General features: G+C 39.2%; 1 protein-coding gene across 2 annotated transcripts in view; it reads left to right on the top strand.

Moving 5' to 3' along the window:
- Positions 1-14,520, top strand: part of PRKN (parkin RBR E3 ubiquitin protein ligase) — a 792,757-nt gene extending 778,237 nt beyond the window's left edge. For both annotated transcript variants that reach the window (XM_081943460.1, XM_081943459.1), the window contains exons 10-12: positions 2,968-3,054; positions 11,077-11,194; positions 13,980-14,520. In XM_081943460.1, coding sequence (XP_081799586.1) covers positions 2,968-3,054; positions 11,077-11,194; positions 13,980-14,089 — 315 coding nt within the window. In that variant the 3' untranslated portion in view covers positions 14,090-14,520. The remainder of the gene's footprint in view (positions 1-2,967; positions 3,055-11,076; positions 11,195-13,979) is intronic.
- The last annotated feature ends 1,887 nt before the right edge of the window (positions 14,521-16,407 follow it).

Below are 16,407 nucleotides of genomic sequence, written 5' to 3'. Positions count from 1 at the left end.
TCTGTGGGCATGATTTGTTGGGCGTGGCAGGGGAAGGATCCTGTAACATCTGCATTTCCACCCCATTCCAGGGGAAGGCTACTGCAAAATCCCCATTCCTTCCTGATCAGCTGGGACTCGGGAGGCAGAGAATAGATGGGGGTGGGGCCAGTCAGACGTGGTATGTACCAGTTCTCCGAACTACTCAAAATTTCTGCTACCGGTTCTCCAGAACTGGTGAGAACCTGCTGAATACCACCTCTGGAATGCCAGAGACTCACCCTTTCCTGTTTTCTCCTGACTTCCAGGATCTTCTTGATTGGAGTTGTGGACAGGTTTGTTCATCTCAGTGAAAGTTTGCAACTCAAAAGTTCTTAACAAGACTAACCGCTGTACTAGAACATTTACCGCTCAAATCTTTCGAAAGGGCACAACATTGCAAAATAGTCAGCAGGTTGTCCTGTTTCACTGTGCATAAGCATCGTCTTTTTTGCAGCACGGCAATGAATTGTGATTTCATATGGTACTTAAAATGACAACAGGAGCATGACAGAGTGCAAAATGGAACTGCAAAGATGTGACATGAGGCAGATAAACATTTTAGTGTCAAGTTGGGCTGATATGTCTATTCATTATATGCAAGAGCCAACACTGTATCAAAACATCAGACGTATTTCATCAGCTCGGCTTGTCAGTGTAGCAAAGAGCTGGGGGAAAAATATTTCAGTATCCTCGTGGTGAGTCAAGATGGTGAACTTGAGAATGGCCAGAAGAATACTTTAATTGATATTTCTCTTTATTTGTTTTTTTTTCCTCTGGACAACAAGGATAATAATTGGGAAATGACAGGGCATAGTTCCATGTCAAGGCGGATTGCTGTCTTATAAAGAAGTAGGCAGTACTTATGAGGGTAATTTTTAGATAGTTCTGTTTATTTAGAGCTGTCATCTGCAATTTTACTAAGTGGTTTTAAAATGAAAGTTGCCGACTGATAGAGGAAAAAATAAACTGGCTCTCCATCTTTGACAACACATTGCTGCTGTTCACAGACATTAGAAAATGGGGTGACAAACGAATAATCCTCATTGAATTGTAGGAGATGACCAGGCTGAGCTTGAGGGAGGCTTAAGGTCATCATCACTCATGAGTTCCTTTGCATCCACAAAAGATCTAAGCCCCCCCCCCCACCCCATCTTGAATTCCTTTTACTCTTACCTGCCACCACTTTGCTTTGGCCACTAGTAGTTCAGATTCTTGTAGCTCAGTGTTTTCATTTAATCACCTTTAAATCCATTCATGGCACTGGTCCAGGTTACATGAGGGACCATGTCACCCTACTGGGATTGTACCCGTGCTACTCATGCTGGCAGAGGAGGCATGCTCTGGATCCCGTTAGCCCAATTATTCCTGCTGGCGGGATCCAGAAGGAGAGCCTTCTCTGCTGTTCCTCCTGTCCTCTGGAACATTCTGCACCAATGTGAGGTTGGCCCCAACCCTCCTATCTTTTTGTAAGGGCCTAAAGATGTGACTCTGACAGTTGGCTGGGGTCCTGGGGGGGGGGGACAATGCAACGGAGATGATTGATTGAGCAATAACTGATCCCATCTCCCCCAATTCCACCCGTACCGACTCCACATGTCCTTAGGTTTTAATGTCGGATTTTACTTTTTATGTTTTAATTGTATATGTAACTGTAAGCCGCCCAGAGATACCCAGAGTTAGCCAGGGATGGCTAACCTTTTCCGGACCGAGTTCTCAAAGTGCATACACACCCAAACTCCCAAAATGCAATGCACACCCAGCCCCTGCATATGTGCCCTCCCACACATGCATGTCAGCCCCAAGCATGTGCCCACCCCGTTGCACACACAGCAGAGACGCAAAGACCAGCTGGCTGATGAGGGATGTGCAAGCATGCGCGGCGGAGCTGAACTGGGGAACAGAGAGGGTGCTGCGTGCCACCTCTGGCACACGTGCCATAGGTTCACCATCACAGCCCTATGGTAAGATGGGCAGCTAATAAATTTAATAAACTAACAAACAAACTGCCTAGATCTTCTGATTTCCTTAGTTTTATTTATTTATTTATTTATTTATTCTTCGCACTTCTAGACCGCCCCCTCTCCCAAAGAGGACTCGGGGCGGTGTACAGTCCACACAGCAAATAACAGATAATAAATACAAATATAAATATAGATATAAATATACATATGGAGGAGGTTAAAAAATTAAAAGAACTGTGCAGAAGAATATGAATATGGCTCTAAAAGCCCTAAAATCAATTAGATTTAAAACAATACCCTTAAAATACCAGTTGAGAATATATTTCCAGGAGGTAACAGTTGTAACAGTTATAATTATGCCAGGCCAGCTAATCGAAACAGGTGAGTCTTCCATTTTTGTCGGAAGGAGCGGAAGTCTGTGGTGGTTCTAATATCGGGGGGGAGGTCATTCCAGAGGGTTGGGCCCATCACAGAGAAGGCCCTATTCCTTGGCGCCGCCCGCTGGCATTGCCTAGTGGACGGCACCTGGAGAAGCCCCTCCCTGTGAGAGCGGATTGGCCGCTACTATAACTAGGGAAATGTTTTGGGAGAACTTTTGTGTGCAGCTAAGGAACCCAAGATGAAGTTTGCCCCCTGCCCCAATTTTCTAATGATGTGAATCTAAGAAACCTGCTCTAGGAAACTGATTATAGCTCTGACTTTTCAAATACTTCTCTCCCCCAAAAGATTTATAAGTTGTTTTGTGTTATAAACCTCATTGCTTCCATGTGTAGAAGGAAAAGATATACAGTATAATAGCTTTTTTCGTTGGGAGGAAAGTACATAAATCAGTGTATTAATAAGCAGGCTATGTGATCAGATGGATGATAAATAAGAAATGATGAGAATTTAATGTGATAAGAAGAATGGTGGATCATCTGAAAATGCTTTGGCTGTCATATCTCCCCTTGATTCCTAATGTTTGTTTATGTTTTTCTCTTTTTAGTTTGCGTTCTGCCGTGAATGTAAAGAAGAATACCATGAAGGGGAATGCCATAGCTTCTTCAAAAGTCCAGGAGCCACAGCTCAAATGGTACATATATCCACATCCATAGGATCTCAGAAAATTAACTAGAGGGGGGGTTGATAATCAAGAACAATTACAATCAGGGCCTTGGTGGGAAACCTCTTGTGGACAGAAAGGGAGAAGATCCAGCAGTAAACATTCCTGGTGGTGCAGTGGTTAGAATGCTGCAGCCTAATTCTGCTGACTGCCAGGAGTTTGATTCTGACCGGCCCAAGGTTGACTTGGCCTTCCAGCCTTCCAATTTTGGTAAAATGAGGACCCAGATTGTTGGGGGCAATATGATGACTCTGTAAACCACTTAGGACTGTAAAGTACTATGAAGCAGTCTATAAGTCTTAAGTGCTACTGCTATACATATCATAGGTGGAACTCAGAAGTAGTTATTTAGACTTTAATAAAATCATGAAACTTACATGGGATTTCCAACTAATTTAGACTTAAAGTCTAAATTACCGACAGATACCTGCTCAGAAAATGAGGCTTTTTTATCTTTACCACAATGGTATTCAGATTTTTGAGAAAATGACTAATGGGACTTCCTTAAACCTTTCCTATAGAGAAGGATGAAAGTTTATGCTTGATGTACTTTCTTCCACGTTCTTCCTCTTTATAGCCCAGTGTTAATTCTTCATCCTACATCCTACCAATGCAAAAATCAGCACAGTGAGCAGCAAGCACAAATGTAATCTGCATTATGAAGATTATAAAAACTGATGGGGAGAAAGTAATTTGATTTTTATTTAAAGGTATTTAAATTTGTACTTTCTGATAGAGGTGTGCAATGCTTCAGATTAGATTCCAAAAACAAACTTTGGAACATGCAGAGGCACAAATATAACATCCATTTGCTACTGTTTAAAGCTGCCTATACCTATGGTTTAAATCATTTTTTGGAACTGAATCCAAAGAGTTGCACAGTGTTATTTTGAAACAAATAAGCAAACTGGAAAGATTTTCTTTCTTTTTTTCATTTCTTGAAATAATGCAATGCAGTCCTTCAGTCAACACATGCAAACAAAAATGCGCACATTTGCAAAACACTATGCACAGAATGAGATAAATTCTAAAAGGATGGATTAAAGAAATTTTGTGGTGCAGAAAACATCTCTTTAACTGGCTTTTGGGTCTTTTTAACACTAATATCTGACAGAGGTCCCCCCCCCCCCAAATTTGCTGTTGTTCATCAACTTTCAATTACCTCACGGCAAGGAATGTTTTAATGTTTGGAGATTTAAAAAGGGATGCTTTTAGATATAAACAAGGATTGAACTGATCATTATCTCTAATAGTCACCATAATTCTGAGTTCTGTTCACTCCATAAAGAAAAGTGCCACACTGAGCAAGTGTATTTTAATTTAGGTCAAGATAACATAAAGATTATTTTAAAAGCCAACCAGCCAACCAATTTATATTTCAAACATAAACAAAGAGAAGTTCCTAAAGTGCACTTTTATGTTTCATACTGGGAAATTTTCTTTTATTTCTTGAAACAATCATGCTGAAATGAAGAAATAATTGAGTTGAGAACCCTACTCCTTATCAAGTTAATTCTTGGACTTTAACACAGGGCTGCCTATAGTTGCTAGATTCCTAGAGAATGCCAGGATCCAAACTAAAACCATATTATTCATTAAGCAAATCAGCAACCAAGTGTCCTTGGATGCTGATCCTTTAGCTATCATCAGTTTTCTGGGTGAAACAGTTCAAAACCTGAGAGGCATATATGAGACATGGTTGATTTTGAGAGATGGAAATATAGCCGATTTATACTATCCATAGTTCATGAGTTCCTTTTGACAAAGGAGAATGAGAATTCAGCTTCTAATTATAGTAAACAATCCTTTCTAATTATATTTGGACAAGCATACAACATGTTAATGTTTTTAGTATTGTATTTCCAATGTTGCCTTTCCCTAGCTATGCTAATCACCCTAAGAAGGGAAAGGCGAGGGGAGCATTGATTAAGGGAGCTCTGCCATCTTCCAAGCCAAATCATTCTGAAATTAATGCAGCCCTACCACACTTTCTCTATGTTGTCTTTACCCTCAATCCTAACTTCAAAATGCTACCAGCATGGAAGCATGATCTCTCCTTGGGGGAGCTTCACCAGTACTGGATAAATGATGAGCGCAGCAGAAGAGGCAAAGAGACCCATTGCAATATGAGATAAGGATACACATGAGCATCTGTCCAGTCTGACTGCATTAAAAATATGGCTTGTCTTATGCTAATTAGACCTGGTTATAGAAATGCCCTGCTGTACAATTAAATTATGCATATTGAAATCGATTGGTCAATAGCAGGAAAAAGGTTATGAAATTGAACTTTGGTGTATACCAGTGATGGTGAACCTTTTCGGCACTGAGGGCCCAAACCGGAAGTGCATGCATTTACGTGCAAGTGTGGGTGTGTGCACACCAGAGCACTGGAAATCTGATGACCAGCTGGCTGATGCCCGCATGCCTGTTTTTTGGCTGTTTTTCAAACCGTTCTCAGGCCATTTTTCGGGCAGTTTTTCAGGCCGTTTTTGCCCCCCAAATGGCCTGGAAAATGGCCTGGAAAATGGCCTGTTTCTTTGGCTGTTTTTCAGGTCATTTTCAGGCTGTTTTCAGGCCATTTTCTGGTGCTCCAGCTCCCATGAAGACCAACTGGCTGGAAACCAGAAGAGCAGCTGGCGATGGCGCAAGTGCCCACCGAGAGGGCTCTATGTGCCACCTCTGGCACTCGTGCCATAGGTTCACATCATAGGTATATACAATCCAAATTTCAGAAAGCTCTTCCAATTGGGACCCACAACAGTAAAATTCTTGTTAAGGTTTTTTTTTTTTAAGAGGTAAATGTAGGGGTACATTTGACAAACATTCTTTCCATCTTGTTATCTTTTTTGTCTTTTTTTTTTCCTTGGTTACTGGCAAGCAAAGTTATCTTTTTATCATAAAAACAGACCATTGGATTTCTGTTGCCCTCTTGTTAGCAATCAGTTCCTGGTGCCAAGGGGGCTTAATGGCCCCCAGAGCGATTTTCTTTTTAATTAAAAAGATAACAGGGGAGCCAGTGCTGGCTTATTTATTGATTTGATTCAAGAGAGACTTGTTAAAAAACTAATGCCAGGCAGCTATAAAGCCTCATGGGAGGTGGAAAAGATAGTCATCTCTCAGGCACACATTGGCAAAGCCAACCTGACATTAAGCAGGCACCTAGGTATATCTCCCAGGGGTAGTGGTGGTGGAGGATGGACCAATAGCTAAGCTGCTGAGTACATTACAGGACTCCTATTGCTTCTTTACAAGAGGAGAGAAACGTTATGGGTAAGTCACAAAGAGAGAGTCCTTCTGGGACCTAATTAACCATCTGTCTGAAACGAAAGAACCTGGTAAAACAACCCCAGCATGGCACATGTGCCCAAACCTCCTGAAAGTCAGGAGTGGGTGGTAAAGATAAATAGGTGCATTGGGACAGTGTAGTTTTTCAAACAGTGGGTGATAGAAAAGGCAGTTTGTATATTGATATTTCCCAATGTATTGACAGAAAATAATCACATACATTTTTTAGCTTGACCTGCATCATCATTTAAGTGAATCCCATTGAAATGCAACCAGAAGCTTCAGTGATGCTTTGTTCAATATTATAATTTAGATATAGATATGGATCCCTAGAGCATATCTCCATCTAAGTAAACTGCACAGAATCCTATTTTTACAAGCACATTCCCCCAGCTGTCTTGAGGTAAAAAATAGTTTTAATATCAAGCTTGACTCTGCATGGACTTTTTGGGGGAAGCAGATCAAGGAGCTGTGGTATTTTTGTAAAAACTAAGATTGATTTTTAAAAAATTGCACAGGGTGATTAACCTGATCAGCCACTAACACAGTTCAAACATCCTGCCTCAGAGTTCTGGAAGTACAGGTAGTCCTCAACTTACGACAATTCATTTAGTGACCGTTCAAAGTTACAACAGCACTGAAAATGTGTCTTATGACCATTTTTCACACAACAATAGCAGGTCATATGATCAAAACTCAGCTGCTTAGCAACTGATTCATATTTATTTATGATGTTTGCAGTGTCCTGGGCTCATGTGATGAGTGTTTGCGACAAGCAAACTCAATGGGGAATCCAGATTCACTTAACAACCATGTAACTAATTTAACAGATGCAGTGATTCACTTAACAACTGTGGCAAGAAAAGTCGTAGAATGGGACAAAACTCACTTAACAAATGTTTCACCTAGCAACATAAATGTTGGGCTCAATTGTGGGCGTAACTTGAGGACTAGCTGTACAAAATTACATTAAATTGGTGCAAAGTCAACAGTTTTACAGAAGCTGAATACAGAATACAGATTCTGAATATAGACTCTTCCTTGCTCATCTCTTGCTGGTAAACTACAAGCCTTTGCACTAGGCAAGTACAAGGAAGGCTTAATGAGGCCATCTGCTTTTCAATTTCATGTTATCTGAGGTCTATGATGGCTGACCAAGTACTTGGATTGAAATCAAATTCTACTGTATAAGTTCCAAATCAAACTCAGAGCTATTTGGGTTGGGGAAAAATATTTCCTCATCTTACAATTGCTCTAAATTTAATATATCTGCATGGCAATCTTGCCTATGTCCAATTATAGGAACATATCAATGCAGCCATTCAGTAACCTTCTCTGTCCTCCAGTTATTTTATTATGTCCTTTCTTTCACTTCATGCAGTCTTCATATTTTGCACATGGTGGCACTATGCTACTGAAAAAAAGTACGGGAAACCCTTTCTGAAATCGGCCAATGATTTTTTTAATAATCTGTGAATTAATCCTGAATATTTTACTGAGTCCAAAATTACATGTTAATCATCCAAATGATTTGAGGGGTGGGAGTGGGGGGAGTTTTCTATTCATCAATAGGATTTGAAAGACATTGTTAATTTGGTGCATCTCACAAACCCAGAGTTGTTTTTGAAAAAGTAACCGCATAAGCAATGCAAAATTCCTTTTCCAGGACATATTGTCATATTGTTTTCAAGGCACATATGTATGTATAAAGTTAGGTAGGTAGGTATTGAATTTATATAGCTGCCCATCTCTCTTGCATGTGAATCTGGGCAGCACACCCAGTTAAATACAAACTAAATAATCAACATAATTTATGTATAAAATTTACCATTTCAAATGTTCTGCTAAAAGGCCTGTCATGTTGATGTTCTGATAACTCAGCCATCACCTAGAGATAACCTACACCTCCCTCCCATTCAAATGGCATAACCAAAACCACAGGAAGAAAGCAAATAGCACAGAGCACTTCCTGCTTAGCAACCGAGATAAGCAAAAAAGCAGCACCCGATAAACAATCAAGAGGGGGGGAAAGCAACGAAGAAGTTCTCAAGGAACAAACCACATTCCTAGAGGTTCTTCTCATTCGTGGACAGTCCTGGGAGAATTCATAACGTGCCCTTAGGATAGACTTCCAATTGAGAATAGCTGATGAACATAAATGAAGTTATTCTAAGTATAGCTTCTTAAGAGATGAGTAGAACGAACTGAAAATCCAGAAATAGTGAAGCTGGTTAAACTCCTAAAGTAAGTTGTCAGATTACAGTGTAATTTACTCCATACCAATCCAGAAGAAAGTCTCATTCTGCTCTGTGAAATGTATATGTAGGAAAATGCACATTGGTTGGCAATTTGTCCTTTTTCTCCATGCAGCCTTCAGAACCATCTGAACATTTTCTGCTGAACAATCCCTCCAGCACATAATTGCATGCGCGGGAACTGCCTTATCTGAAATCCAAAGGGACATTGCATGATTTTGGAAAATTCCATCTGCATCCCCTACCTAATAATGTTCTTTTTGCTGCTTCCCCCTCCCCCAATCCCCAGACACTCACACTGCTTCTGTCCAGAATAACTGCACCTTGGTTCAAACCTGGGACAAAATATCCTTCTTTCATTCTGTATACGGGCTCACATATCTTTAGATGTGCACCATATGGGGTCTTTAGTGCTCTCTGAGCTTGCTTGTTTTCTTGTTTTTGGGCTGGTTGATTGTCTCTTTTGCATAAGTTTATAGCAGTGTTTCTCAACCTTGGCGACTTTAAGTCCTGTGGACTTCAACTCCCAGGATCTGTGCTGGCTGGGGGATTCTGGGAGTTGAAGTCCACAGGACTTAAAGTCTCCAAGGTTGAGAAACACTGGCCTATAGGTATTGTTAATGTCTATGTGTCTAATGTGATGGCTAATTTGTCAGAATGCCAGGTTTCCAGAAATCCCCTGGTGTTTTTCATCTTGTTTCAGTTTGGGCACAGAGTTCCCAAAGACAGCTTTTCATGCATAAAGCAGTGTGTGCACAAAACACTTTGCAGATTCCTAACTTTAGACCTGCAATACTTCCTCCCCCCCTCCCCCTGGAACATGGTGAGAAAATTATTAAGAAGCATTATCGTTTGGTTGAATCTTAGTTTCATGCAGGTTGTGAACTACTGTTTATGTCTTGTAAAATCTGGTCCCTTTTTTGCCTAGGTAGCTATTTTCTATAATAATATGACTTTGTGTGCCTAGTAGCAACAATGACAGAATTTGGCTTTAGTGTGGGATTTTGTGATGCTGTTTTCCAAAACAAGCCAGTAGAGATATTAGCAACATAATGAGTTTATCTATTCTTGAAAAAAAATGGCTTTGATAAAATAATACTGCACAACCACAAGTGATTTCAGCTTCAAAACCCACAAATAAAGGGTGTTCAATGTGCAGAAATGATACTAATGGCTTCTGACTGCTTCCTCTTTTTGTGAAGGTATAATAAAAAGAGCATGATGGCTCGGTGGTTAAAGATACTAATCTCGTCACTTGGAGAGGTGACAATCTGTGTTTGTGACCTCTGTAGTGTGCAACGGGATCTTGCCCCAGCTCTCGCACACATAGTAGTTGAAAACAGGCAAATGAGAGTAGATGAATGAAGGCAAATAAGATAAGATAAACTGTACTGTCACTTTTTTTGTGTACACGTTGGCACACATTAAAAATGAAATTCTGATGCCCACTCACAAAAGTGTGTGTGTGTATATTTGTGTGTATGTGTGTGTGTGTGTTTGTGTGTGTGTATACATACATACATACACACATACATACATATATACTGTATTTCTCCTAAAATAAGATCCACCCTGAAAATAAGCCCTATCATGTTTTGAGCGCATGCACTCAAATTAAGTTCTACCCCCAAATTTAACCCTAATTAAAAACCTGCCCATCCTGTGGTGCAGTGGTGTGGCAAGGCACACAAGTTAAAAGAAAGCTTGGATGGAGATGGGGGGTGGAGCTGCCCTATTTACCAGGCCTCGCACACTCTGACACCTGCCTCATCTTCTTCTGTGGCCGTCTTCTGCGGCTGCTTGCTGTCACTCATACGCATCACGCCCGGCCTCGGTTTCGGTGTCAGAGCCTTCTGGAAAGACCTCTGCAGCTGAGAAATGGGCTCCGGGTTGACGTGTGCAACTCCACAGGCCTCCATTTTGCCTTCAGCAAAATTCAGCCCAACATTTCTGTTGCTAATTGAGACATTTGTTAAGTGATTTTTTCCCATTTTATGACCTTTCTTGCCACAGTTGTTAAATGAATCACTGCACCTGCAGTTGTTAAGTTAGTAACTTGCTTGTTAAGTGAACTTGGTTTCCCCATTGATTTTGCTTGTCAGAAGGTCGCAAAAGAGGATCACATAACTGCAGGACACTGCAACCATCATAAATATGACTCAGTTGCTAAAGCACCTGAATTTTGAACACAGAACCACGGGGATGCTACAATGGTTGTAAGTGTGAAAAACAGTCCCGTAATTTTTTTTCAGTGCTGCTGTAACTATGAACAGTCACTAAATGAACTGTTGTAAGTCAAGGACTACTTTCATCTATTAAGAATAAACTTTCAGCTGTTGGTATAATACAACTACTCACAATTATCATATGCAAAAAAAATAGGTACAATCTGGTCACATGCTGTGATTTGTGTAACATCCAGAGTTCGTGTTTTCTTCTCTCTTTGCAGGGATTTGAAATTGATGAGCATGCTGCCATGAAAGCTCGTTGGGAAGATGCATCCAAAGAAACAATAAAAAGAACAACAAAGCCGTGCCCTAAATGCCATGTTCCTGTAGAAAAGGACGGTGAGTTTCCTGAAAGATATTTCACACTTCCCATAGGCATATTTTAAAACAACATTGCAAAGCCCTCCAATATATCAAGTGTAACCTAGCATGGTTATAATTTTCATTGTTTTAGAATTGATTGTAAACATAAGTGTTATGTGATTTAACATTCAAAACCATGAATAAAACTGTCTAAGGAGATTCTCGGTCATCCAAGGCATGGTTGTCCCAAAGGTGTTTTTTCAACAGGCAACTTGACTTTCTTGTTTTTCTTTGAAGACATTTCGCTTGTCATCCAAGAAGCTTCATTTGAAGAGCTGAAGAAGCTTCTTGGATGAAAGGTGAAATGTCTTCAAAGAAAAACAGGAAAGCCCAGTTGCCTCTTGAAAAAGCACCTTTAGAACATGAATAAAACTATCAACTTTCTAGAAAATAAGTTCTGATAATTCACTATGACCAAAAATGCCATTTCAAAATCATGTAACAAAATTACAATTTTCAGTCACTGTTGGAAATGAATATACAAAATTGTCCTTCAGAAACTCTTAATTGAAAAATAAAACACATGTAACTAAAATTTGCAGGAGATTAGGGTAAAAGGGGGACGCAGTGGCTCAATGGCTAAGACCCTGAGCTTGTTGACTAGAAAGATCGGTTCAAATCCCTAGCGCCGCGTAACGGAGTGAGCTCTCTTTACTTGTCTCAGCTTCTGCCAACCTAGCAGTTCGAAAGCACGTAAAAATGCAAGTAGAAAAATAGGAACCACCTTTGGTGGCAAGGTAACAGCGTTCCGTGCGCCTTTGGCATTTAGCCATGCCAGCCACGTGACCACAGAGACAGCGCTGGCTCTTCGGCTTTGAAACGGAGATGAGCACCGCCCCCTAGAGTCAGGAACGACAAGCACATATGTGCAAGGGGAAGCTTTATCTTTACCTTTTAGGGTAAAAAGGAGAACAAGGCAGAACTCACAGGATAATTTACTTTTGAATTTACTTTCCAAACTCACTACCCTGCAGATGTGTTGGATTTCAATGTCTATAATTCCTACTCAGCAGAATATAATTTGGTTTGATTTGGATTTAGGTGCCACACTGCTTCACTTTTCCTTGGTGCTCTGATTCTGGTTGCTGCTAGAGGGGAATGGTAGTTATATTAGGCTTACTTGTGATTACTATCTTGTCAGAGTTGTGTCATCCTGTGTTGAAATAGTAATTTGAACTGTATAGACCTTAATTCAGGTGCTCATATCAGATGGAAAAAAGTATTTACTAATTAGAAATTAGTAATTTCCTAAAACTAAGTTCTTATTTATATGTGTTGAGCAACACATTTTGTCCATGTACTGAAAAAGCCTTATTTTAGTGATTTACATGATCAATAAGCTTTCTCAATAACATTAATCACTAGAAAATTTCCTATTTACCTTTTGCAGAGCCTATGTGATCCATCTCCATTGATTACACATTTCAGAGTTGCCTATGCATATTTCCATGGCTTCTTATAACAGGTTTTATTCAATGGTCCATAGCCTGAGAACTATTTATGGCCCCTCAAAACTTTGAATATAATTCTACTACTTCCATATTATAATTATAAATGTGACTGGAAGAAAATACAGTATAATTAAATTGTAGAAGATTCAAATTAATTACACTTATATAATTTGAAGCCTTTTTAATATAAATCAAATCATATGGCGCATTTATCTAGCCACTCTTCCCATTTTAGGAGGGTAAGCCTGAAAACCCATCATTCAAAATTTAAGGGTAGCTTGCACAACCTTGATATATATGAATTGCTGCTCGGCAAAATCATTATTCAAGATGTAAGTGTAGGTTTCACAGTCTTGATATATATGGATTGACACTTTCCCAAACCATCATTTAAAATCTAGGTGTAGGTTGCAGAGTCCTGATACAGATGGATTGCCACATCATCAAAAGTTAAACTGGCTTGTGATCTATCAGTAATGAACCTTCCATTCAGTGTGTTTTAAACATTTTGTTAATATCTAGATGATGTCTAGTCCTTCTAAACACATTTAAATATTTACAATAATGAAGAAATATGTATTTAGTGCCTGAGGATAAAGCCTTTCAAAGCACTCTGAGTTTTTAATTTGTGTAATAATCATACAGTTGACAGCAAAATGTAAGGATACTTCTTGTACCTGTATATTTCTAATCCTCTTTAGTCTAATCTAATTCTCAGCTACTACATTATGAAATTTCTAATCCTCCTGAGTCTTCTTTAATCCTCAACTACTAATAACTTTCTTATACATACAGTATATGAACACTACAGATTCAAGGATGCCCAAACAACATTCTGGACTTTAGAGAAACTATAGACACTTTGAGTGTCTCCTTTGGGCTTACTTCAGAATCAGTTTCATCTGAGCTCAATTTCCATGAGTTGAAAAGGAATTTAGAATGGATAAGCGCAGCATTTCATAAACTACATTCTCCCCTCCTTCCCATTAATGATTCTTGAAAGTATAGTTCAATAAATTAATCGACAAATTGTTGTTTGTTTTATTTATACATTCATCATATTTCTATACTACCCGTGGCACCTAGGAGACTCTGGGCAGCTATCCTGAGCAATGAAGAGTTTGCAAAATTAAAAGAGCTCCACTGTCCCTTTCACATATAAATTAACAGTAGGATCTGAAGTTAAACTCATAGGTAATAACTGTGATACCCACAGACATGCCAATTTATTATCTGCTTATGTTTACTTTTGTACTAATGGTTGCCTGTCTTCTATGATTTTCTTATACACATTATTGACTTTCTTCTAGGTGGATGTATGCATATGAAATGTCCTCAATCTCAGTGTAAATTTGAATGGTGTTGGAAATGTAGCCTTGAATGGAACAGAACGTGCATGGGAGATCATTGGTTTGACTGACCCTTAAGTAATTCTAGAAACAACCAATTGCTTCACAATTCACAGTGAACTTCACAGTTGCTTCCCACAATATTATCAGATTCCAAAGATTTTGTTCATGCTTTGAATTTCTCATCAATATTAATTAGGGGGTTAATTAGGACATTTGGCTGTTGTGCATTTTTCATAAGTATCACACATCAATATGTATCTTCAGATGATCACATCTAAGTCCAACATAGCAATAAAAAATAATAATCAGAAGGACCAAATGTATCATTTGTTAGATACATTCTGCTTACATCAAGACAATTCTGTAATGGTGCTTCCTCCCTTGAAAACTAGGTTATGTCTTCAGCCAGTTTCTGTTTTTAATTAATTTCATCTTTGAATTGAAAATGTGTTATCTATTATTGGCAAAATAAAAAACTATACAAAACTGGGCCTCTCAAGTTGTTCAAACTATTGTGGTTTATATTTATCAGCAATTCAGTTTGTGACTTTGTATTTGAAAGCTTAAAAATGTTAATTTTTAAATTACATAGGTATAATCACAAGTGCAGTTTCAGATAAACAATATATTACACAACTTGCCTTCTAAAACCAAAACGTTTATACTACATTTTTTTTATAGCGACACAATTTTAACTGGCCTAAGTCACAAATAAAAATATAGATGTTTGTTTTCTTCTTTTGACCCCTTTGGTATGTACATTCCTAGAAGAGATTGGCCATAGTATATACATTGGAGACTTGGGCGAAGTTTTTCTAAGTCAATATCAATTAGAGTTCTCTGATCTTATTGTCTGACAATGACAATGTAAATATTTACAGTTCTACTAGAGTTACCCAAAATGGTTATAAAACAGATTGATTTTGATTTATTTATTTTAATGGATTTGAATTTTAGCATTATATTTTTGCAAGTCTTTGGTTGAAATATGCCAGTATTTTAACAAAAGATGTTGATATATGTTTCATCCTCAATAAAAGTTCTGGTGTTTTCATGCTTTTGATCAGGGGTGAGTTCCTTCCAGTTCTAACCTCTTCTATAGAAGAGGTTCCACAAATCTACAGTGCCATTTAGAACCAGTCCAGCTCCCTCCCCCCGCCCGTCCGCACATCATCAAGATGAAGAGTGAGAGGAGGAATTCTGGGAGTTGAAGTCCACAAGTCTTAAAGCTGCCAAATTTGAACACCCCTGGGGTTTTTTTCTAAAGGGTTAGGGATACAGGGGTCTTGTAACTTGACAGCTTTAAGACTTGCACACTTCAATGCCAGAGTTCCTGAGCCAACATGACTGGAGGAGGAATTCTGGGAGTTGAAGTCCACAAGTCTTAAAGCTCTCAAGTTTGAACACCCCTGGGGTTTTTTTTCTAAAGGGTTAGGGGTGCAAGGGTCTTGTAACTTGACAGCTTTAAGACTTGCGTGCTTCAAATGCCAGAGTTTCTGAGCCAACATTTTGGTTGCTAAGCAAGAGTATTGTTAAGTGAGTTTCACCACATTTTACAAATTGGCCCCGCCCACCCAGTCACATGGCTGGCAAGCCACTCCCACCCAGTCACATGGCCAGCACGCCACTCCCACCCAATCACATGGCCGGCAAGCCACTCCCACAAAGCAGGCCACACCTACAGAAGAGGTTCTAAAAAAATTTGAAACCCACCACTGCTTTTGATGGTATATGATTACTTCAGATTTATTATAATGACATTGTGAAACAACTTGAAAGCAATCATACACTGAGTAGGTAGCTTACACACTATGCTAAATCAGAAGTATCACGTTGTTTTGCAACTATCTACCAATCTTGTAACTCAAAAGCTAAATGAGTGATGGATTGTGATCAGCTCTCAGCATTAAGAATTTAAGGACCCATGTGTTTTTTCTATGACCTGTAACTCCAAGAATATATTTCATTACTGCTAAAAGTAAGTTGATGGCTACATTTATTTTAATTAAATATAAAACCCCAGTTATCTCTATTCCCCACTCCCTATCTCTCAGCTTCAGTGGGGCAACACTGAAGCCTCAAAATGGCCACTTTAGCTTCAGGGTTTACAGTTTTAGGTTACTGTAGTCTACTCAGATTTAAGCAGGTAGTCCTTGACTTATGACTGAGGCCAAACTGAGCCCAAAATTTCTGTTGCTAAGCGAGACATTTGTTAAGTGAATTTTGCCACATTTTAAGACCTTTCTTGCCACTATTGTTAAGTGAATCACTGCAGTTATTAAGTTAGTAACACAGTTGTTAAGTGAATCTGATTTACTTTGCTTCTCAGAAGGTCGCAAGTGGTAATCACATGATCCCGAGACACTACATCTGTCATAACTGTGAG

The sequence above is a fragment of the Natrix helvetica genome, assembly GCF_964273705.1.
Source record: "Natrix helvetica genome assembly, chromosome: 2".
In the NCBI taxonomy this organism is placed as follows: domain Eukaryota; kingdom Metazoa; phylum Chordata; class Lepidosauria; order Squamata; family Natricidae; genus Natrix; species Natrix helvetica.
The sequence above is the reverse complement of the archived record's forward strand: the minus strand, read 5'-3'. Positions and strand labels throughout refer to the sequence as shown.